We start from the raw sequence: 22,036 nt of genomic DNA on the forward strand, positions 1-22,036 counted from the left end.
TGTCTCTAATGCCATTGGACCCACAGGGGCAAAGGTCATTGAGGGAGGGAAGGCTGAAAAGGGTCAGTGCCCTGTGAGCTCAGGAATTCTGGCAGAGAGACAAAAGGAAGGGGGAATCCCTACCCTGCACCTGTCCTTCTCTCCCCGCCCACTTCCCATTTTGCTGTCCCATCCCCAGTCCTTCAGCTCCAGGGGGGCTGTGGGCCTTCTAGGTTAACAGCAGCTCAACTCAGGGCTGAGAAGGGCCAGGCCACACCAGGGATGAAGGGACACAGGACACTCCCAGGGCGCCAGCCCAGGACCATGGAAATCCCACCAAAAAGCTTGTCTCAAATAGCCTTGTGTTTGCTTTGTAAAAAATTCATTTAACAGCTGCCTTCTGTTTTGTTTTGGTTGTTTTCAGATTTTATCTTTTCCCTTGATTTTTAGTTTCCCTATCTCACTCCTCCACGGCCTCCTGTGCTTGTCGGCACCGGCTCTCACCACCTGGGCAGCTAGATCCCCGGAAAATGGACCGCCGGTTAAAGCCAGAGGCCTTACAGACGGTCTTCAAAGAGCAGCCACACTCATTAATGGACGGCAAGGCCCATGCAGACACCAGGGTTTTGGTGGCTAAATTTTTGGAACACTCGAACTGTGCCCTCCCTCCCGAGGTACGGCATGTGGTGGGCACCTTTCGCCCGGCTGTCACGTCCGATGAGCACCACGTGGACGAGGCCATCTTCAGTGCCAATGTTCTGGACCAGGTGTGAACCAGTCACAGGTCTTGACATGGACACAGACAGGCCTGGGCCAGAGTGTCCTTGCTGGAGGCGACTGTGCGTGCAGGGAGGGGCTGAAGCCCAGGAGTATCTCTGGGTGGCTCAGATGGGGAACTGCTGTCCCTCTCTTGCGGAGGATCCAGTCCATTGTTTTCTTGGAGATGACACTTCCTACCTATTCCAGTGATGCAGAAAAATGACTCTCGTGGCCATTGTGAACTCTTTGGGTTTTTATCAGGCATGTAGCACCTGGAACTGGAGACACTAAGCATCTTCAAAATCATGGCCATCAAAAAGCAAGATTCTCCCTCACTTCTGATTTAGTTGAGTGTTTAGTGGATAGAGGAGAACAAGTAATGAGACCATTTTCTTCTATGGTTTGTATCACTCACTAGTCAACCCTTTATCATGTGCTGACTGGAAAGAAAATGGGTAATTCTAGCACGGATGGCAGCCCAGGCCCAGCTCTCTGCCCGCAGGAAGCAGGGTTGTTGTGGGAACAAATCATTATAGGGGGCCTCGGGCCACCTCCAGGCAGCAAGCCGGAACGACAGGAAGCTTTCCTGGACGCGTTCCCCCCCACCCCCCGCCACCTCTGCCCCACCATCACCTAGTCTCCTGGGCCTCCCCTCTCTACCCTCCCTCCATGGGGTGCCCTCCCCACTTTCTCTCTGGCTCTCTGTCCATGGTCTCCTATTCTGTAGATACTTTTGGGGACCCCCTTTGGGGGTTTTCCCTGTGTCTGCCCTCCCCAGGATGGCCTGGATGGGTGAAGGTCTGGGGAAAGAGGCCTGTGTCCCAGGATCTGTGCACCTCTTGAGAAAGCAAGTCTCTGATGACCCAGAGCAGTCCCTTCCCAGCCAGGCAGTGGCCACATCTGCATTGGAGCTTGCAGGTTGTAAGTCATATCTTTCTATAAAACACACACTGAGCTGGGGACGTGGGGCAGGCAGGCCCAGCCTCTCTGCAATGGCAGCTTGGGCATCTCTGACTTTCTTGGTCCCCCTGCCCCTCATGTTCTGGCAACATTACCAGCTGCCACTTCTCAAAAATGGCCCTGGAGCAGCACTGTCTTCAAGAACTTTCTGCGGCAGTGGGAATGCCTGTATCTGTGCCATCTACAACAGTGGCCACTAGCACCTGAGCTGTGGCCTGCATTGAACAAGGCAGCCCAGAGCTGACATGTCTGAACCAAGAGCCCAAGGGCCTGGCATGTGGAGCACGGGGGGAGGACCTGACAACTGCCACTGCTGCTTTTTCAGCAGTCTGGGGTCTGCGTGCTGTCCTCTGCCTTGCACCCCACTGTAGCCAATGTGCGGAGGGCACGTCCTTGTGATTGGAAGCTGGGGAGGGAGGGGCAGGGAGGGTCTGCAGCCCAGACGCCTGGAGCCCCCAGGAACTGAGGTGCGGGAAGCCTTCAGGGACAGTCAGCTTCGAACACTCTGCTTCAGTGATGGTCTTGGCCATTGCCTCCCTCACCTCTGGGTGAGGCGAGAGAGCTGAAAAAATACCCAAGGCCTTTTGATGCCAACCGGAACGTTTCCATCGGAAAACCCAGGAGATGAATTATGAGCACTTTATCCAGACTATAAAATGGGAAATCCCTTCTCTAATTTTTCTCAGCTGAGGGCTCTTGAAGTCCCTCAAAGCAAATCCCTTCACAGGTACAGTTAATTGATGGTTTTTCCAAATAGTCTCCCCTGAGCCTGCCAGCAAAGCGTCCATGGCTGTCGATGCCCTGGCCTCTGAATTCAGGGCATTTTCAGTGTCTCTGGGGTGGGGAACCAGAGCCTAGCAAGCTGCAGGGGTTTCCACCTGCATGTGGGGGGCCCACACTTGAGCCTGGGGGCCTGCACACAGCAGTGTCCCTGGGCTGAGTCCTAAGCCTGCAGTCTGAGGCCAGCCCCTTTCCTTCCCGCTCCCACCTCTGGGCTGGAGCTGGGGCATCAGTATTATGCAGCCATTGTGAGCGGCCACTGGGAGCCTGCCCTGCTGTTCTGTGGCTTTTGCTTCTCCTCCCTGCGGCGGGGCACTGTTTTCTCCGCCATCTGGGTCTCTTGCTGCAGCCTCTGTCTCCATGTGGGTACAAGTGGGCGCTCTGGCCCGAAGTCCAGAGGCCTGGACATTCTCAAGGGCTCTGCCCTTCTCTCATCCTTTCATGCTCAGTTTTGCATTTGCTCTCATAGTAACTCTATCTTGCGATTGAGGAAACTGTACCCAATTTTATACCACTCAGCTAGAACCTTCTGCCCATTCATTCAGGGCCCCAGCTGGCCCACATGGGCTCTGGCGGGGCCCTGGGTCCTGGCTTCCAGCAAAGGTCCCGGGAAGAGAGGAGTACCAGTTAGAGCCACCAGGAATGAGCCAGGGACCCTACTCGCCAGTTCCAGTACCCAAGACCCTGCTCTGCTCAGCGGCATGTGAGAGCCAAGAGCCCCAGCAACAAGCGCCCCAAGCCCAGACCACGTGGGTGCATGGCCAGGGGGAAAGCTGTTTTCCTTCCCTTGCTGGTGCACCCTCTCCTACCCCTCTTGTTAAAGCATCAGCAGGCCAGGGAAGAGCTTGACGGGCTGTGCCAGAAAGCTAAGGCATGGGACCCCCACCTGCAAAGGCCTGGGTCCTGGGCACTCTCCCTGCCTTTTCCCCACCACCCAAAGGAGGTCAGCTTGGCGTGGGGCCACAGCCTGTCCAGACACTGCCATTTGCCTGGGGGCCAAAAGAACACCGAGGTGGGGGAAGCTCTGGACCCCATCTCTGTGGCAAACAAGCGGGGCTCATCCTTCACAAGGACTTAGTCTCCTTCAGCTGATGACAATGCAAATTAAATGCTTGTAACAAACCGTGTAACAGAAAGCTTATTTCAGATGGATGTGTTTCCCCTCCCCCCCTCAGCTGTATTGATTCACAGATGCTGCTATTAGGCAGAATTTATAGGAAATTGTTTTCAAGCCACAGGAGACCTGTTTGTACAACTTGAAGGTTGTATTTATTTAATGTACCTCAAGGTGTTTTCATAATGATCAGTGTTTTAATAAAAACTATTTCTGGCCTCTGTGTCTCTGGATCTAATTGGGACAGAGGCAGAGAGCCCATGTGTGCCTCTGAAGGATCTTGAGGAGGCAGGAGGGAGCGTGAGGCATCCATGGCCGCCCGTGTCTCCCAATATCCTTCCAGAGAAGGGCAGGGGTGAGGGGGCAGAGGGCAGGTGACTGCACACATGTAGGTACGCCCAGTGCTGGCCCAGAGCTGTCCCTCCGTCTGTGCATGTGACATCCGAGGGTTCCAGGAGGAATGCATGCCACTGGCTCAGAGATCTCTTTCAATCTGAACTTTTTATGTGTATCATTTGGTGGGACCCCCACCCCCCGTGTCATCTGCCCACAGATTTCCTCTCCAGAGTCTGTTCCCCTGCCTTGTCTTGGACAACACAACCACATACCCCTGGCTCTCCTGAGCTGACACCCTTTCCCTCCAGCTCCAAGGGCATGGGCCATTTCTGGCTAGATGTGAAGAGCCTCATCAGTAGCTCACAGCATGGAGAGTAGATCGCTTGTCAGCAGAGAGAGGTGGGTCCTACCAGGCCAGGTTCCCCAGATCAACAGGGGAACACCCATCACCAGGCCTTCTGACCAAAGCCTATGTTGACCCCTGCCTCCCCATGCCAGGGGACAGGCCACAAAAGACCCTAGAGGTAAGCAGACACCACTGGGATGTGTGGTCCATACACACATGGACTCACAACTCACCTCTTCTGGAGATCACTGAAATTTAAACCAAGAGAAGCCAAAGGTTTCTCTCCCTTATTAAATTAGCAGCCCGTGTCCTCCCTGGGATGGGATGGGCCGACAGACCTGGTGACCTGTCTCCGTCACTGACCCTGTAGTCACTGCACGGCCAGCCCGGCCTGACACCTGGTGCTTGGAGCACCTACCTCTCCAACCTCACTGGAAAGGGCCCCCGGAGGCCCCGGCCTGGAAGGGGATGCCGTCAGCACATGGCACCGTTGTAGAGCCGTGCTGTGAGGTGTTGAGGTTGAGGGAAGCTGGGCATCCATTTCTCAGTTGACAAACCAGCCACGCACACAGCTTTTTTATTATGACTTCAGTTTATTAGTGATATTAGCGAGTCTTCCTAAGGTCGGCTGCATGCAACACACAGGTCACTCCTTGAATACAGTAATCCTAAAGCTTTAGTTACTGCATGGTAAGGCTTCTTAAGTCACAGTGTATTCTTCAAGGCCTGGGCCAAAAAAAGAGACTTCCAGACAAAATGACGTCGGTTAACATTGACCTCGAAGGAACTGAACTAGACTACGTTTCACCGTATTTACACACGCTGTAATACTTCTTGCGGTGACGCCTGGCTCGCCCAGTGATCTGCGCTCACCACTGGCTGCCCCTGGAATGGCAGAGATTCCCAGGGTGGTTTTGGTTTTGGGGGGTGGGGGAGGGAGCTCGTGTGTGAATGCGTGTGTGTAGACAGAGATTTTTAAATAGAGGGCAGAAGCTGTGCCCCCCGTCCCTGGGAGAAGGAGCCAGTGTGTCCCGGCAGGTGGGGTCTGGGGGGGAAGGGGTGGCCTCGAGGGGAGGACAGGAGCTGCAGGCATCGCGACCGGTCATCTGAAAACCCTGGAGTCTGAAGAATGGCTTGTCAAAGTCAAAACCGTGAGATTATCTAAATAAATATGGAGTTTCTGTGTTGTAGCCATCATCTTTTATTTAACTCAGGAACGTCTCCCTCCTCTTTAAATACAATCACATGTTCCCAGACGTCACTTACAAGTCACACCCCGAGAGCCGGCCGCAGCGGCAGAATCGGCCCATTCGGGGCTGTTCGGGACTGTCAGGGTGCCCTCCCCCGAGGCACCCCGGGCCCCCAGACGGGGGGAGGGCCGGGCAGAAGGGACGGTCACTGGCCCCCCAGAGCTTGCTGTCCTCGCGGGGCCCCTCCACGGCCGTGTCCGCAAGCGCCCACGTCCGCTCTCCACGGCTTCAGGGAGGAAAGACACACTCCACACCACACAGAGCTACAGACAAACACCCTTGTCCGTCGCAGTGAGGAAATGGGTCAGAATGCGGCAAAACACTTGACTGTTCTACACAGATTGGTTCCTGTGACTCTCCTTGGATGAAAAGATACCCCTTTTTGTCCAAAAAAAAAAAAAAAAAGTGGGTCGTGAGGGCACACCCTTCAGAGAAGCCAGTGTCCTTGGGTGGGCTGTGGGGTCAGGGGTCAAGTCCTGGGTCCAGCTGTCCAGCTCCTCTGAACCCAGGTGGGCTGGGCGGTGCAGGCTGGGTGGGCCTAGATGTACAACGGGGTCTCCTGGCCCGTGAGGAGCCTGAACATGGCCGCAGGCATGGTCTTCATGTGGATCTGTCAAAGAGACAGGGGCTGAACAGACTCTCGCTGCTCCCGGCTCTCCCCTCCCCTTGAAGGCCTCTCTCCTCCCCCTGATGCAATCAAGTGAGAACAAACACTCCAGGAACTGGCTGGCTGCAGAAACCCCCTGAGGGTTTTCTGTGCAAAGTACCAGCTTTCAGAGTGCAGGCAAAATGACGTCGTCAATGAAGGTTTAGAAAGCATTTCCTGACACTGTATACTCTTACTGGACCTCCCCATCCGGGTCTTCAGAGGGTTTCACACAAGCTCAAGTGCTAGTTTTTTCTGCAGCTCAAGCTGACAGCAGAGGGGCAAAAAATCAGATTTTTTTTTTTTTTTTTTTAATTTTTTTTTTCAACGTTTTTTATTTTTTATTTTTGGGACAGAGAGAGACAGAGCATGAACGGGGGAGGGGCAGAGAGAGAGGGAGACACAGAATCGGAAACAGGCTCCAGGCTCTGAGCCATCAGCCCAGAGCCTGACGCGGGGCTCGAACTCACGGACCGCGAGATCATGACCTGGCTGAAGTCGGACGCTCAACCGACTGCGCCACCCAGGCGCCCAAAAAATCAGATTTTTAATTGTCACTATGATTTGCCCACTCAGCTGGAGGCAGGCTGGGGGGTTCCCAGGCCTCTGAAGCCCTTCCCACGCAGCCAGGGAAAAGTGAGGGTTCCGGGGTCTGAGAATATATGGAGGAGGGCCAGGGACCTCGGGCCCCTCCATCCTTTGGGGTTCAGTTAGCAAATGAGCCTTTGGGGGCCTGGCCTCCCTCCCTGGATCCAAGGGGGCCCGGGGGGCACAAGCAAGGCACAAGATGGCCTCCCAGGGAGACTGCCCTTGTGGGGCACATCCCCCCAAATCCTGTGAGGGCACTGGGAAGAAGAATGAGACCAATGGATGCACAGAAAAGGTGGTTTCTGCTCCAGCAGGGCCAGCCCAGGGCTGTGCCAGGCTCAGGCCTTGGGGCTCTGGGAGGTGTGGCTGGCACGGGTGCCACTGGCTTCACTCTCCTGGGTGCCCAGCAAGAGGTGACCTAGGGCAGGGGGGGATGGCGCATGGTGTGGCCTTCCCGGGGCTGCCCTTCCTCAAGCAACCAGGTCTCAGGCCCTTGGGTGACCAACCCAGAGAAGCCAGTTGTGCAGATGGCTTTTACAGTGTCACCTGCCCCCTGCCTGTCCCTGCCCCCAGGATATGTTTGATCAATTTAGATTTTAGTGCATCCACCACGCCCAGCATGGCTTTTTCCACCAGAAGAATATTCTGTGTAATTCCTCAATCTGAAACCCACCCCAAACCTCAAGTCTTGTTATCGAGGAACTAATTTTCCAAATGTGCTCAGGGATGGTGGAAAACACAGGCAGATACTTCAGTCTCCTAGCCACACCCTTGGCCACTTTTGTGCTTCTTTGAATATCAATTCATCTCAGGTCTGAAGAGCTGAAAACATTTCTCCTTCACTCCACTGGCTTCTTCATAGGTGTTGAGGCTGATCGCCCCAGTGGGGTGGCCATTTCAAACATCAGATTTTCCTTCCTGGGAAGCCCTTTGTAAAAAAGGACACTAATGGTGCCAACCTGGCCCCCTCTCCCTTTTGAGAGCCAGCCATCAGCCACCATCAATCTATGGGAAAATAGGATTCCTCCCCCAGCCTGGTAGTTTCACAAAAAACCGAGTAGACCTCAGGAATTGTGGTCAGAAACCCCCTCAGAAACAGCATCCACCCAGGGACTAAGCTTTACCCCCAGTGGCTACCAAAATGGAAGCCACACTCTTCCCCACATGGCCACAGAGCCTGAGAGGCCCAACAGCCCTCAGAATTAAATGCAAACTCCCACCCAGCACGGGCCCCTTTGCAACAGACCCCTCTTCCGACCCACCAGACACACTCGTGCTGGGTGAGGCCTCCTTCCATTTCACATACTCTGAACACCTTACTTCTCACCCCAAATTACCCTGTTCACCTGTGAACTCCTTGAGGAAAACTGTGCCCCTCTCCTCCTACCCCCGTCCACCTCAGGCTGGCATTGCTCCGATGCCAGAAAGAAGTAGAAGAGGAGGAAGGTTAAAGCCAGAGAAGCAGGAAAGGGTGCATCAGCCACGGCTGGCCTGCTCTGTGGATGGGAAGACGGCAGGAAGCAGGCGGAGCAGTGACCCCACTTCCGGGGTGGCCAGAGCCTCGTGCCCTGGAAGGGCAGGGGTCCTGCAGAAGGAAGAGCTCCCAGACTGAGCATGCACATCCAGTTCTAGAAAAGGCATCAGCCACCTTTGCCCTCCTGTTGGCTGCACAAACAGAGCCAGAGTGAACAGCCAAATGCAGCCGTTCAGCCTCGTCACAGGTACTCCCTGGGTGAGAGGCCCAGCCCAGCAGCTCAGTGGGTGCCCAGGGCTCCCTAGAGAGGGGGTGGGTCACACAGGTCAAGGTGGAAGCACATGACTAGCACAGACACGCTCCAAGATTCCAGCAAGGATGGCTCTCCTAAGAAGGCAGGTATTCCTGGGCGGGGGGAACCAGTGGCTTTCCTGAGCACCTCACATACCCCACTTGGGGCACAGATGTCAGTCATGGAAATGTAGGGCCCAGATGGCCTTGGACTCAGGTTCTGACTCCAGCAAAGTGACAGGCATGGCCTTACCTCTCCAACTGAGTTAGAAAGAGCCTGGACTATCTTCTCATGGGCTGTGGCCACTACACTCTGCCCGTTGATCTCAATGATGCGGTGGCCGACTCGGACGCCTCCTCGCTCTGCGATGCCCCCTCTCATGAGGCTGCAGATCTAAGCAGACACGCATCAGGTCAGCATGCAAGTCCTCACCATGCCCACAAGGAGCTCACTGCTGTCCCCAAACACGGAAGCAGGGAAATTAATCACGCAGAAAAAGAAACCCACAGGACAACTGCTTATGTATGCAAACTGCTGACTCACCAACGGGCACATTTATGATTTGGAATAGGCTAAAAACAATAAAGTCAACAGCTTGGCCTGTGGGAGACCCTTGCAGGCCCTCAGATTCCCTACAGTGGCTCTGCCCCCTCAGCCATCCCAGAGCCTCTGTTCCTGGGTCAGGGGAGTGTAGCGTACTGGTAGTGTGTGTGCAGTTGAACACATCCTACAAGATTCTCCACCAGCCACACTCTGCTCCTCTTTGAACTGAAGAAATCACTGTTCCCACCTCAAGAGGAGGTGATGAATTCACGAGCCAACAAACAGAAAGAGCTGGGGGAAATGATGAGGGCCTTAAGTTTTGTGAAATCCACCCACTTGGGGATTCCCTAAAGATGGTGGCATCAGAAAGGCGGACGCCCGCCCAGACAACACAGAGAGGGCAGCAGGTCCCAGATGGGACCTGCTGGCTCAGGGACAGGAGGGGGGCCAGCTGCACCCTGATGGCTCCACAGAAGCAGTGCCCAAGTCCTGGAGATGTGGAGGCAGGCGGGGGCAGAGAGGACTCCAGGTGCCTCTCCACCACACTTTCCAAGGACCCAACGCAGGGGTCCAACAGCAGGGACCCTGGAGCTGAGGCTTCCTGAGAGTCTGCTGGCCACCGGAGGTCTCTCCTGCCTAACCCACCCTGGCACCTGACCACAGGCACTGCGGCTGGCACTGCCTAGACCCCGGCTGCCCCTTCCTCAGCATTATCTCAGAAGCCCTGGAAGGCTGCACCCCACCACCCGTGCTGGAGACTGAGCCAGGCAGCAGAGGCCTAGGCTGCCAGAACCCTGTCCCCAGAGTGCCCAGGGGCCACCCACGTCATCTAAAGGCCTCACGGAATTCACGGTGGCCCTTTATCCTCATGGTCTGCTTTCCTTAATCAGGAAACACTACCAAAACAGCTTTCATCTCATTGAGGATTTTGTGACATTTTTGGGCATCTTTAGACTTGAAAAGGCAGGGAACCCCAACCCAGAGTCAGGAAAGGTCATTCTGGTCAGCACCCTAAGAGGTCAAGGGCCAACCTGCCAGCAGGAGGCATAACCACAGGTGGTGGAAGATGCAGGGGGACAGCCAAGCCCTTCTTCCTGACTCACTGTTCTTTTCATTCCATAGCAAGGCTCTACATGACCCAAGACTCTCCTCCATGCCTTGTGGTACACACCCCCTGCCCTCATCCCAAGGACCCCTGCCTTTGTTAGGCCAACTCCTCATCCAATCCCTTGCCAGTCCTGCTCATTCAGCTGGGCCCTCTGATTTCTAAGGTTGCTGGGGGGATGACCATCCCCTTAAACAGGACAGCTCTCCCCCACTTGCCTGCCTCCCCTTCCCTCCCTTAGGACCTGGCATGGCAACTTTTTAAGGCCACCAGAGGCTTACAAGGCCACTGACCACAGGCTGGCCCTGGCACCACATGCAGGATTCCCATCTGTCATTTGTTTTGTGGATCCTGTCTTGTCACTAATGCCATAGGCCTTTCTAAACCAACTTAAAAAGTGGGTCCCTCCCAACCTTCAGGGTCCCTGTCTTTCTGGTAGAGGACATATATACAGACTGATGTCACAGTCCCAGGCCACCACTGCCCAGGCAACTGGACTCCTGCCCAGAGCTGGTCACAGTATTGGAACCTGAGCACTCGGTACAGTCCAGGCTCAACCGGGGGGTAGGCAGAAGGAGAGAAGCAGGGTGAGCCGTGGCCACCCATTTTCCAGAAACGGGGAGCTCCCTGCCTGCCTGACTGCCCAAATTCTCCATACAAGAATTAAGGAGTAACTTCTATTCTTTTCTTCCCCCCTCCCAAATGATTTAAGGGCATTTTGTCCCCACTGTAACTGTTTCTCTGAAGATCCTGAAGAAGGTGCTTCGGGGTGACCTGGTTCACTTCCCAGCCTTACCAAGAAGCACCCAGTTTGCTCCCGGCCACAGCAGAGAAGGAGACACACCAGAGAAGGTGCAATCTTCAATCCCTGGTGGCAGCTTCCTCCATAGTCACGGAGATTCAGGACAGAAGGTGAAGAGGGAGGAGAAAACAGCTCTGCACCCTCAGAGGGAGTTGCCGGGAGGATGGATCCCCACCCTGGCAGGTGACCCCAGCTGGAATCTGGGGGTCAGGCAGATGGAGAGGACAGAAGGGAGCAGGAAGTGTTGAGGAGAAGGCCATGTGCACACACAAGCACATACATGCACACACACACACTGGTCCCAGCCTTCCCAAATGAGGTGCCCACAGGAACCAGGGTGTGGGGCATTCCAACTTCACGGGGTGCACTTCTGTGGGGGAGAAGGCTGGTGTCTCCCAGTGGGAGACATCTTGATTTCTTGAATGGTGGTGTGGAAAGAGAGAGGAGGGATCCGTTTAGAAACAGTGCTAAGTGGGTCATCCGTGGCCTGTCTGCAAACTAATGCACTGTACTCTGGGTGTAATGAAGCTGAAAATGGAAAAAGCACTTGTGCAAGACTAACTCAGATGTCAGCAAACTTTTCCAGAGGATTCAGGGGAACTTGGCTGCGTGGCACACCACTGTCAGCGGGCACAATGGTCCCTGCAGTCCTAGTCAGAGGAGAGACTGGCTGGCCCACCACCGAAGCCCTAATCAAGGCTTCAGGAGCACTTACATTGGTTACTAATGCCCTGGGCCCTAGATACAAACTTATTGGCCCCTGCACTGCTCGTAAATGGTGTCAAATCCATGCACACGCTCCCCCTGACACCCTCCCACTGCATACAAGCGTCGGAAGGTGGGCAGTGGGAGTGTGGGTCTGCTCTTCCCAACAGCTGGCCTCAGGCCCAATCCCTGCTCTGCTCCAGCTGGGAGTGTGGAGGGCAAGTTACTTCACCTCCCTGTCCCTTAGTCCTCTGTGAAATGGTGACAGAAAATGCCATTCCCTAACTGGACCAGCCTTGCAGACACCAGCTCCACAGGGATGCCCTGTGGTTGTGGCTCCATTTCCTGGTTCCTAGAACTGACAGACAGATGGACTGACACCCCAGACAGATGGATCAGGGGGCCTCCGAGTACTGGCAACAATGAAACTAGATAGATTGGAAAAATGGAAGTCCTGCACTCCCATGTTTAGAGCAGCATGAGTCACTACAGTCAAAAGGTGGAGGCAACCCAAACCCATCAATGTCCATTGATGGATGAGTGGAAGACCACATGGGGTCTATTCCTACAATGGAGTATCATTCAGTCCTAAAAAGGAATGAAATTCTGACACATGCTACGAGGTGGATGAACCCTGAGGACATTATGCTGGGGGTCAAATAGGCCAGTTGCAAAAGGGCAAGTGCTGTCTGATCCCACTTATTTCCATAAAGCACCTGGAGTATTCAAGTTCACAGAAGCAGAAGATAAAATGGTGGCTGCCAGAAGCCGGGGGCGGGGGGGGGGGCGCGCAGGAATGAGAAGTCAGTGTTTGGTGGGTGCAGAGTTCCACTTTTGCATGATGAAGAGCTCTTGAGATTGGCTGCCCAACAGTGTGAATGTACTGAGCACTTAAAAATGGGTAAGATTATAATCGAGGGGCTCCTGGGGGGCTCAGTTGCTTAAGCGTCCAACTCTTGATTTCAGCTCACGTCATGATCCTATGGTTCATGGGATCGAACCCCTCTAGGCTCTGTGCTAACAGGGCAGAGTGTGCTTGGGATTCTCTCCCTCCCTCTCTCTTTCTCTCTCAAAATAAATAAACAGTGTTTTAAAAGATGATAATCAGTTTTATCACAATTAAAACAAAACAAAAAACGGATGTCCTAGGAGACAGCTGGGGCTAAAGAAAAGGGGGTGAGAGAGGCCGATTCTACAACATAATGTAGCTTCTTAGCCACATGGGGCCTCTCGTTCTGGAAGAAAGACAGGGTCACTAAGCTCCAGGAGGAGGCCAGAGCCCAGGCTAGCATGTCCCCCAAACACACGTGTGCACACATGTACAAGCACACACATATGCACATACACATATGTGCACATGCACACTGACAGCCGTGCAGAGGACCCCTCCCTCTCACCTCTCATGGGACAGCACCGAGATTTACTGAAACGCCCCAGTGCTGGGACATCCTTCAGCTAACTGCTTACCTTGCACATTAACCACTGCCACCTGGTGCAGGAAGTACTTCTGTAGTGATCAAGGCAGGAAACCACAATGGGTCTGCGCAGGAGCTGACTGATGCCGGTCCCAAGCCAGGCATCCTGCCACCACCCACCCAGCTGTGGTCAGGTGCTGTGGAGGCTGAGGGACTCCCTGGTCACAGCTGGCCTGCTTGGAGGACACCGGCTGCCTTGTGGCTGCCCCAGGCCAGCTGGAGCCAGGTCTCCTGGTGGGGCTTGGTGAGGGGAGAAGGGCACATCTGAGAGCCTCACTGGCCCTGGGGACAGGAGGCTGGTGGTCATGAGAGAGGTGCCACCCAGGGGAGAGCTCCAGTACTGCAAGGCAGCAGGACACTACATGGAGGGAAAAGTTACCAGGCCAGGCCCCTGTGGGGAGGCTGGGTGAAGCCACTCCAACCTGAGCATGCTGTGAGGGGTAAAGGATAGCTCTCCTGTCCTCAGAGGAGGCCGTTGGTCAGGAATAGCCAGCACCCTCAGGCCTCCAGAATGTTCTCCCAAACACTCTCCTCCCACAAGGCCCCTGCTGAGCGATGGAGCCCGTGGCACTCATCAGCCCCCACAGATGACTGACGTGGCTGAGCCGTGGCTGTGGTGGCAGCGGCCTGGTAGATGGGCCTCACACCTCCCAAACCTTCCAAGAAGCCCCCCTGCTCTCCTCACTGCCCTCAGCCTCCCAGCCACTTATGTGGAGCTGGCATGGCCAACCCCACCTGCAGAGACCCCCCTTCATCCCTCCTCAGTCACCTTTCTTCCCAGCTACTCCTCGCCCCTGTCTCTGAGAAAGAAGGTTCATGCTTCACCTCAAACCCCCGTATCTGTCCTCACCACTACTTCCCCAAGGACGTGTCCCTTTACTTTCCTGCTTGCCTTAATTCACCACTGACCAAATGCAAACAAGAGGCCCTCCCCTTCCAACCCCCTATCCCCAGCCTCCTCCACCATGGTCCCAGATGGCCTCACTAGCTGTGTGACCAGGGCAAGTTACTAAACCTCTCTGTGAGGCAGCCACCTCCTCACCAATACCCATGCTCCTCCTCGGGCTGTTGTGATTTTTTAAATGTTTATTTATTTTTGAGAGAGAGAGAGAGAGAGAGCACACAAGGAGGACAGGGGCAGAGAGAGGGGGAGACACAGAATCCGAAGCAGGCTCCAGACCCCGAGCTGTCAGCACAGAGCCTGATTCGGGGCTCGAACCCATGAACTGTGAGATCACAACCTGAGCTGAAGTCGGAGGCTCAACCAACTGAGCCACCCAGGCACCCCAGGCTGTTGATTAAACAAGCTGAAGAAAGGGAAAGTGTTTGTGGGGAGGAGGGGCATCAGGCTTGTTCTGGGCTCATAGTCCCCAAGAACAGGCAGCTCCCTCAGCCACCAGACAGGAACCCAGAAGGGAGGCTCCTCAGGAGAATGGTACTCAGGTAGGCCCTAGAAGGCCACTCTCAGCCCCTCGCTGAGCACAGAGCCCATGCCATCCACATAATGTTCACAGCAGCCACAGGCAGAGACCCCAGTCAATTTTTTGCAGAGGCCCTGGGGTAGCCATTTGTGCCCAGGGCACCTATGTATGCAGGGTGTTGGCAGGGAAGGGCCAGGCCAGACCACCAACTGGCCTGCTCCTGGGGCAGACACACTGTCCTGGACAGAAGTCTCAAAGGGGATGCAGATATGGGCACCTATGCCTGGGTGCAAGTGCCAAGGGGCCTTTCTCTGCAGAAAAAAATGTCTCAGTGTGCTTTATAGGTTTTCTTAGTTACTTTCACAACCACATTTTGAGGAAAGCCCAGAGAAGTGACTCACCCGGGGCCACACAGCTAGGAAGGTGCAGCCAACATTGGCCAGATGGCCCCACACCCTTCCCTTCTTTGTCATAGGCACTGTTGGCCACCTTCCCAGCCTGCCCTGTGTTTTGTGGTGTGAGTGACTGAGTTCTGTCTGGCCGGGGAGGGTGGTCAGAAATGGCAAGGGCCACACCCATGTCCCTGTCTTCCTGCAGGTGCCAAGCAGACGCACAGCAGCTAGTGGGGGCCACCGAAACCCAGGTGAGGGAAAGCCTGGGCCCCTGAGTGGCTCTGTCGAACGAAGACCCCTCCCACAGTGGACTATGTGCTGACTGAGAAATTGGCTGTTAGTGTGTCGAGATTTGGGGACTCTTTGTTATAGTGGCAAGTGTGTGCTAACATGGAAGGGACAGAAATGGGCCTTACGCCCAACCCCTGTAACTCTCCCCAGCCCTGTGCACCTCTCCACATTTCTGCACCAGACAGCAACAGGGAAAACTGTGACTCATTTACAGTTGCCTTTCTAGGATGTTCTCCCATGGTGTTTCCTCTGTGGCCACGGGTGGGCACACACATCCTCCCCACCACCTGACACTGCTACCACCTACTGCACAATCTCTTCCTCAGGTCTTTAATACCAGGGCTGCCTTAAGAAATCTGGAAATGACCGGCCTCCCCTCTTCTATCCTCCATCTGCAGCCATGTCTTTGCCCACCAGGACCTTTGCAGGAAGAATATCCAAGGAAATGGATTCACACCAGCCAAATGCAAGTTGAACAAAAGGCGGGAACTCTGAATCCAGAGCTTTGGCCTAAGGAACACGCAATGTTTGGGCAGACCAACACTCACTCAAGCCCAGAATCACCTCCTCCTGGAAACCCTCCTGCTTCCTCAGTGCCTGACATGGTGCAGACACCTCACGAATGGCTCTGGGTGGGTGAATGAACGAGCAAACGATTGAATATCTGTTTGTTGAACACAGGGAGTCAGATGTTGCCATTGGCTGTATGTGTCCAGACTGCACTGGGGAAAAAACTCCTGCCTCTCCTCCAAAGCAGGTGTTTGCCGAGAACAGCCATGACAGGGACAAGGATGCTTCACGGAGGGCCTAAGGACCCATTCCTAGGCCACACGCCAGCCCTCCCTCCCGGCTCAGGCCTGCCCTGGGAGCTGCTGAAAACTCCTGCCCTGTGTGGCCTGGCTGCTGGCCACTGTGCCCACCAGCCGGGGCCCGTCCCATCAGATGGGAGCAGTCCCAGGGACAGAGTGGGTAGACAGCGGCCACCCCCCAGCCCCCTGAATCTGGGCCCACATGTGCACAACAGAGGTGGCCAAGGTGGAGAGGGCAGACTCACGATCCCGTTCTGCACGCTGAAGCCCAGCTGGTACTTGAGGTCAGGCCGCTTGATGAGGACCGTGGTGACTGGCGGACAGCTGACGATGTTGAGTTTCACCTGCGTCTGGTTCTTTAGACCCTGCAGAGCGGGGAAGGGGTCATGAGGGAGCCTTAGATGCCACCTACCAGCACACTCTCACAGGCCTAGACCGAGGAGGAGTCGGCTGGCAGGGGGGTGGCCCCTGGACCTGGTGGGTCAGTCACCTCTCAGCCTCTACGTCCCTCTGTGCTACCTGTACACCGGGCCACTGGCTTTCCCACGTGGCAACGGGTGCCGTGGCCCACCGTGTTCTGCTGTGCTGCTCCTGGAGCCGGAGGCCAGGCCCTGAGAACCACTGTACACAACCGAAGACACAGCACCAGGGTCACCCTCCGAGGATCGTAGGAGGGGCCCTCCCCACACTGCATGCAGAGGAGCACTTTCTGTCTGGAAGGACCATGGGGAAGCCTTCCTCCAGACAAAACTGCTGATGGGTCAGGAAGTGACAAGCTCAGTGCAAATCTGTAAGCCGGGGGATCTAGCATCCACACAGAGACTGGGCCAGCTGCAGCCAAGGGTGACCTCAGGCCCCAGAGAGGATGCACCCCAGGCCCCTATTGTGAGGTTAAATGCAGGGGTGAGGTGAGGATGGGGGGGGCAGGCCTCAATGTGGCTGCAGTTTTAGCTTGTTTCTCTGGCCAGTCGTGAGCCTTGGATGCTGCTCAGAGCTGCCTGGATATAGTGGGCATCCTGCTCCCTGCACAGCCCCATCAGAGCCCGGGTGACCAGGTACCTCAGGAACTGCAGCCCTTGGAGAGAAGCTCCAGGCAGACAAAACCTCTGGTACTGCAGACTGAAGCCTTTCCTGTGTCTATCATCTGTCTTCCTAGGTGGTCACTCATCAGGCACACGCTCTGCTGGGCTGGCTTTGAGAGCCGGCTCATGGGATGCTTGGGCCTTGAGAATGCCCTTTATCTCCCAGGTTGACAAGGGAGGGCAGAGCGGTGTCCTCCAGCACCAAGACCATAGCAGTTGAGGAGGGAACAAGCCACAGGGGCTGGGGGCAGACCACAAACAGAAGGCCACAGGATGGCCCCCAAGCAGGCAGAACCGTCTGGAGACCCTGGACAGAGCAAAGGCAATGCTGTGCCAGGCCTCCTGGTCTCTCTGTTCTTTCTGTCCTGGGGCTCTTGGAGACCTGGTTTAGGTGTGAAGACCCCCCAGTCCCTGCAGGGACCAGCAGCTCAGCATCTTCCAAAAGCCCAAGCTCACGGGTCAGACGGTAGGAGCAGCCTCCCGGCTCTCACACCCATGCAGGGTGACCATCCCTCTCAGTATGCCCCGGAAACGGGACTCTTGGAGTTAACCTGAGAAAGTCCCATGCAAACCAGGTCACCTTGCATCTGTGGGTCCTCGGCCCTTGCCGGGGGTCCGTGTCCCTCAGAACTGGCATAAGTGAAACCAAACATCCCCTTTTCACCCCCAAGGGCAGCCCAGGTCCTTCTCTGATTTCAGTGATATGGTGTAGTCTTGGGGTCAACATCACTGGGTGGGTCTGTCTGCACCTGTCTCCTCATGTGTCAAGGGGGGATTACAATGCAGTGAGAATAAAACAAGGCAGGGGCCCCTGTGTGCGCACCTTGATGATGCCCTGGCAGGTGGCGAGGGGCAGCCCCACCAGACTGGTGCCGTTGATGGACATGATCTGGTCCCCGATGCTCAGCTTCCCTGAGCGGGCAGCTGGGCCGCCATTCATCATGTTCGCCAGGATCACTGTAGGCAGGATGGAGCCCCAGCCTGACTCCACCACCACCACACCCAGGATCTCCCCCTTGTGCTTCTCCAGCTGCAGCTGCAAGGAAACCAGCAGTGAGAGGTGTCTGTGATGGGGGCCGGGGACCTGCCCGCCTACCCTCCAGCCTCACCCAGCTCTGGCTCCCAAGCCCTCCTGGGGTGCCCCCAACAATCCTGGAAACCAGGAGCAGACTCCCTCCCGCCCATGCCCAGCATGGACTCCCCCAGGCCCAAGCATGGCTCCAGTATCCTGCCTCCCATTCTCCTCACCTCCCACATACCCATGGAGGAGGCAAGAAGAATGTTCTCAGACTCCAGGCCTCATATCTGCCCCTGGCTCTTGCTCTTGTCTAGAAAAGTCCTACGTCCCATCCATCCCAAGGGTCACTTCCTCAGAAAGCTGCCCGTCATGCATTCCGCAAGAAGCCAGGATCATTCATTCATTCAATCATTCAATAAGCAGTCTGATTATTCATTCATTCACTCATTCAACAAGCAGCCAGGGTCATTTATTCATTCAACAAACAATAAGGGTCATTCATCCACTCATTTGCAAGCAGTCAGGGTATGGGTCATCCCCAGGGTATTTGCTCTTGTGTCTTAGGATAACTTTCTAAGGCCCTCCCCCTGCCCCCCCACCCCTGCCCCCCAACAGCACACACAGGAACCTGCTGAGGCCTCCACTCCTGGCAGCTTTGAAACTCCCCGGGCAGAGCACCCAAGTTCCCTGTTTTAAAGATGCTTCTCATATGCTTTTCAGAAACACCTCCTGGGTGCTGAGCTCCAGTAGATGATAATAGCAGCATTAAAAGGCACATTTTCAAGGTCATTAAGACTGATTGTAATCAGCTCCTTTGTTACAACAACACCTCATTTCACACACAAGCGCTCAGCTCTGAAGGCAGGAGCAAGCATTCTGGGCAACACTTCATTCTGCAGTGAGGACAGGGATTTGAGGAGCCCTTCCAGGGCTCCAGTCCTCTGGCAGTGAGCTGGTGTGGGGCAGTGCCGGCTGGCCCCAGCTCTTCAGGGACCCAACGTGGGTGGCAGAGGCCAGTGCAGCGTGGTGCCCGGGGCCTGCCGAGAGTGCATGCGGCTCACCTCCTTGCGGTTCTCTGAGTTCGAGAAGTGGATGAGATCATCGTTGTACATCTCCTGGGTATTGATGATGTCGCTGTACTCTTTCTGGCTCAGGTCTTCTGGGTTGATGCCGTTAGCCCGCAGGAACTCCTGGTAGGCCACGCTAAAGGCCTGGCCGATGGACTGTGCGATCAGCTGGGCCTGTGGGCAGGGAGAAGCCCACTGGAGACACCAGCACAGGCTCCATGCTGCCTGGAGCAGAGTGGCCGCGGCAGGGCTGGGGGCAGAGTGCACACAGAAGCCTACAAAGGACCCCTGTCCGGGCTTAAAGGAACAAGTGGGGGGTGGTGCCCGAGCGGCCCCGTGGGTAAGGCATCCGACTCTCAGTTTCAGCTCAAGTCATAATCTTGCTCTTCTGGAGTTAGAGCCCCGCATTGAGCTGTGTTGACAGTGTGAAGCCTGCTTGGGATTCTCTCTCTCAGCCCCTCCCTTGCTTTTTCTCTCAGAATAAATAAATAAACAACAACAACAAAAAGAGGGGTGCCTCGTGGCTCAGTTGGTTTGGCTCAGGTCATGATCTCATGGTTCGAGTATTTAAGCCCTGCGCTGGGCTCTGTGCTGACAGGTCAGAGCCTGGAACCTGCTTCAGATTCTGTGTCTCGCCCTCTCTCTCTGCCCTTCCCCGACTTGCACTCTGTCTCTCTCGCAAAACTAAACATTAAAAAGAATTTTTTTTTAATTGTAGGCTCTCTTCTGGTGATAGCTGTCTTCCCACTAACTCCCCCTAGTCGGCTGACTATCTGCTGTCAGGGACCAATCCTGACTGCTCCCACCTGAGCTGTTTAAGTCCCAGACCATCCAGAACAAAGCACAATTTCAAAAAGTCTGAGAAAATTATGAATTGTTTGCTAAATATCATATTTTTGTTGCTTCCATTGGTGACTGTCCTATATTTTCTTTCCACCCCTCTTATTTCCAAAATAGACTAGAGGTGTGTTCTTCAGGGAGTGTCACAGAGACTGTCAGTTGTCTCCCCAACATTTATGTCTCCTCAACAACTGAACCCAATGGCAACTGGGGAGGCAGGTGTGTGTTCAGCTGTTCTGGTGGGGGGTGTGGCTGTTCCAGGCTGAGGTTGATAAGAAGCATCAGACCTAGGGACACCAGCACAGACCCCACAGAGAAAATCACTTCTTTCCACTTCAGGGAACCACTTGTGTGGACATTACTGAATCTCTGACACTGCAGAGCCCTGGACATTGAAAAGTCATTGTCAGGCATTGCCTGTCACCAGCCAGTGTGCAGATGGGGGACAGGTGGGTGGCAAGAGCTAAACCCCGAGCTCCCAGAAGGATGCCAAGCACACTAACAGCTGTGTGGCCCTGGAGAGCAACAGGGCTCCCAGCGGCTTGGCCCACCACAGGGCCTCCTCCCCCAGCCCTGGAGTGAGGGGACCCCAGTGCTGGTCTACCCCCTGCCACCACCTGCCTCCCCAACAGCCATCAAGGGGGCCTTCTGCATGGGTGCCCTCAGCAAACCTCAGGACTGGGAAACAAAGGATTTGACCTAAATGCCTAAATCCCTTCCTCCTTCTACACACTGCATGATTTAAGTGCCACAAATGACTACGTCTCTGTAACGAAGTGGGCTGGGCTAGGTAATAATGGCAGAGCGTGGAAGGCTTTCCTGAAATAGGTGCAGATTCTAGATTGAACTGCCCTCCTACACTGGGCCCTCAACAGTTTACAGGAAGGACAAGCCAATGTTCACTGGAGTAAGCCCTGCCCACTCCCAAGATCAGTATTTTGGTATTTTGGCAGTGCTGTTTGAGTGGACCAGGCAGAGATGCTGTGTCCTGGGGACCACTAAGTGACACCCCAGCCTGGACATGCGTGGATCAGAGGGTGGGGAGCCCGGGAGAGGCACATCCGAGAACAGCAGAGCAGCAGCCAAGGCCAGAGGGTAGAAGGTGAGGGTAGAGAGGGACAGGGAGCCTGGGAACTGTCCTGCCCCCCCCTGGGGTCTCAGGACTTGCTGCTGGTTGCCCCGAGGCCTCCAGGTCTGTCCCCAGCAGACTGAGGTCCTGACAGGGTGGGAGTCTGAGAGCAACACTCCCTTCACAGCTGCACTTATAGTCTGGCAGGGCTGCCCAGTGCCCTGGGATCCACCTAGGGTTCTGCCTGGGTGCCCCAGCCCAACCCATAGGAGCTCCTAGGGACAGTGGGTTCCCTGGGGTGCCATCCAGGAGCCCTTGGCATCTCCCCGCCAGCTGCTGGTGGCAGTCTCCTATTTCCCCATCCACCCTGTGTCCTGGTGTCTCTCCCAGCTGGACTGGGGGACATGCTTGGAACCCTTCAGACAAGGGGCTCACCTGCCCCCCAGTTCACAGCCTGGGCCTGTGGGTGCTCAATGCTGTGAGGCCAGGAGTCCCACTCAGGAAGGTGGGGAGTGCAGGGGGTCTCAGCCAGGGGCTGGCATTGGCAGGGTGGTGCCCAGAGGTGACAGACCTCCTGCAGCACTCCTTTGTGTGGCTCATCTACACTGGCCTCAGCCCAGGAGCAACTGTTTCTAGAGGGAAACTGAGGCTCAGAAAGAGTCCTGGTATCCTTACTGCCATTCCTGTTTTCTGCAGGTGTCCCACACCACTGTCACCAGACCCTCAGAGATCCCTTACTCATCCCCAGCAGCCCCCCTGGACAGAGCCACCATCCAGGACATACGCTCTGGGCAGCTGCTCAGCGTCCCTGGACACACCCCAGGGGGTGGGTCCTTCCCCTCCCTCCTTCAAGGACCACTTGGGAATCCTATTCATGCCCACCTTTATTGGCC

At 55.4% G+C, this 22,036-nt stretch overlaps 2 protein-coding genes across 4 annotated transcripts in view; one reads left to right on the forward strand and one right to left on the reverse strand.

Moving 5' to 3' along the window:
- Positions 1-3,811, forward strand: part of FAM189A1 (family with sequence similarity 189 member A1) — a 287,059-nt gene extending 283,248 nt beyond the window's left edge. Inside the window, exon 13 of the mRNA XM_032593500.1 lies at positions 430-3,811. Within this exon, the coding sequence (XP_032449391.1) occupies positions 430-752 (323 nt within the window). The 3' untranslated portion in view covers positions 753-3,811. The remainder of the gene's footprint in view (positions 1-429) is intronic.
- A 1,036-nt stretch (positions 3,812-4,847) lies between these two features.
- The window catches only part of APBA2 (amyloid beta precursor protein binding family A member 2), a 222,062-nt gene continuing 204,873 nt past the window's right edge, over positions 4,848-22,036 (reverse strand). For 2 of the 3 annotated variants that reach the window (XM_030317530.2, XM_030317529.2), the window contains 5 exons: positions 19,229-19,408; positions 17,973-18,185; positions 16,313-16,432; positions 8,777-8,917; positions 4,848-6,134 (listed from right to left, as the gene is read on the reverse strand). In XM_030317530.2, the coding sequence (XP_030173390.1) occupies positions 6,063-6,134; positions 8,777-8,917; positions 16,313-16,432; positions 17,973-18,185; positions 19,229-19,408 (726 nt within the window). In that variant the 3' untranslated portion in view covers positions 4,848-6,062. The remainder of the gene's footprint in view (positions 6,135-8,776; positions 8,918-16,312; positions 16,433-17,972; positions 18,186-19,228; positions 19,409-22,036) is intronic. The other variant, XM_032593581.1, reaches the window with a different exon arrangement.

Source organism: Lynx canadensis, chromosome B3, assembly GCF_007474595.2.
Source record: "Lynx canadensis isolate LIC74 chromosome B3, mLynCan4.pri.v2, whole genome shotgun sequence".
NCBI classification, from domain to species: Eukaryota; Metazoa; Chordata; class Mammalia; order Carnivora; family Felidae; genus Lynx; species Lynx canadensis.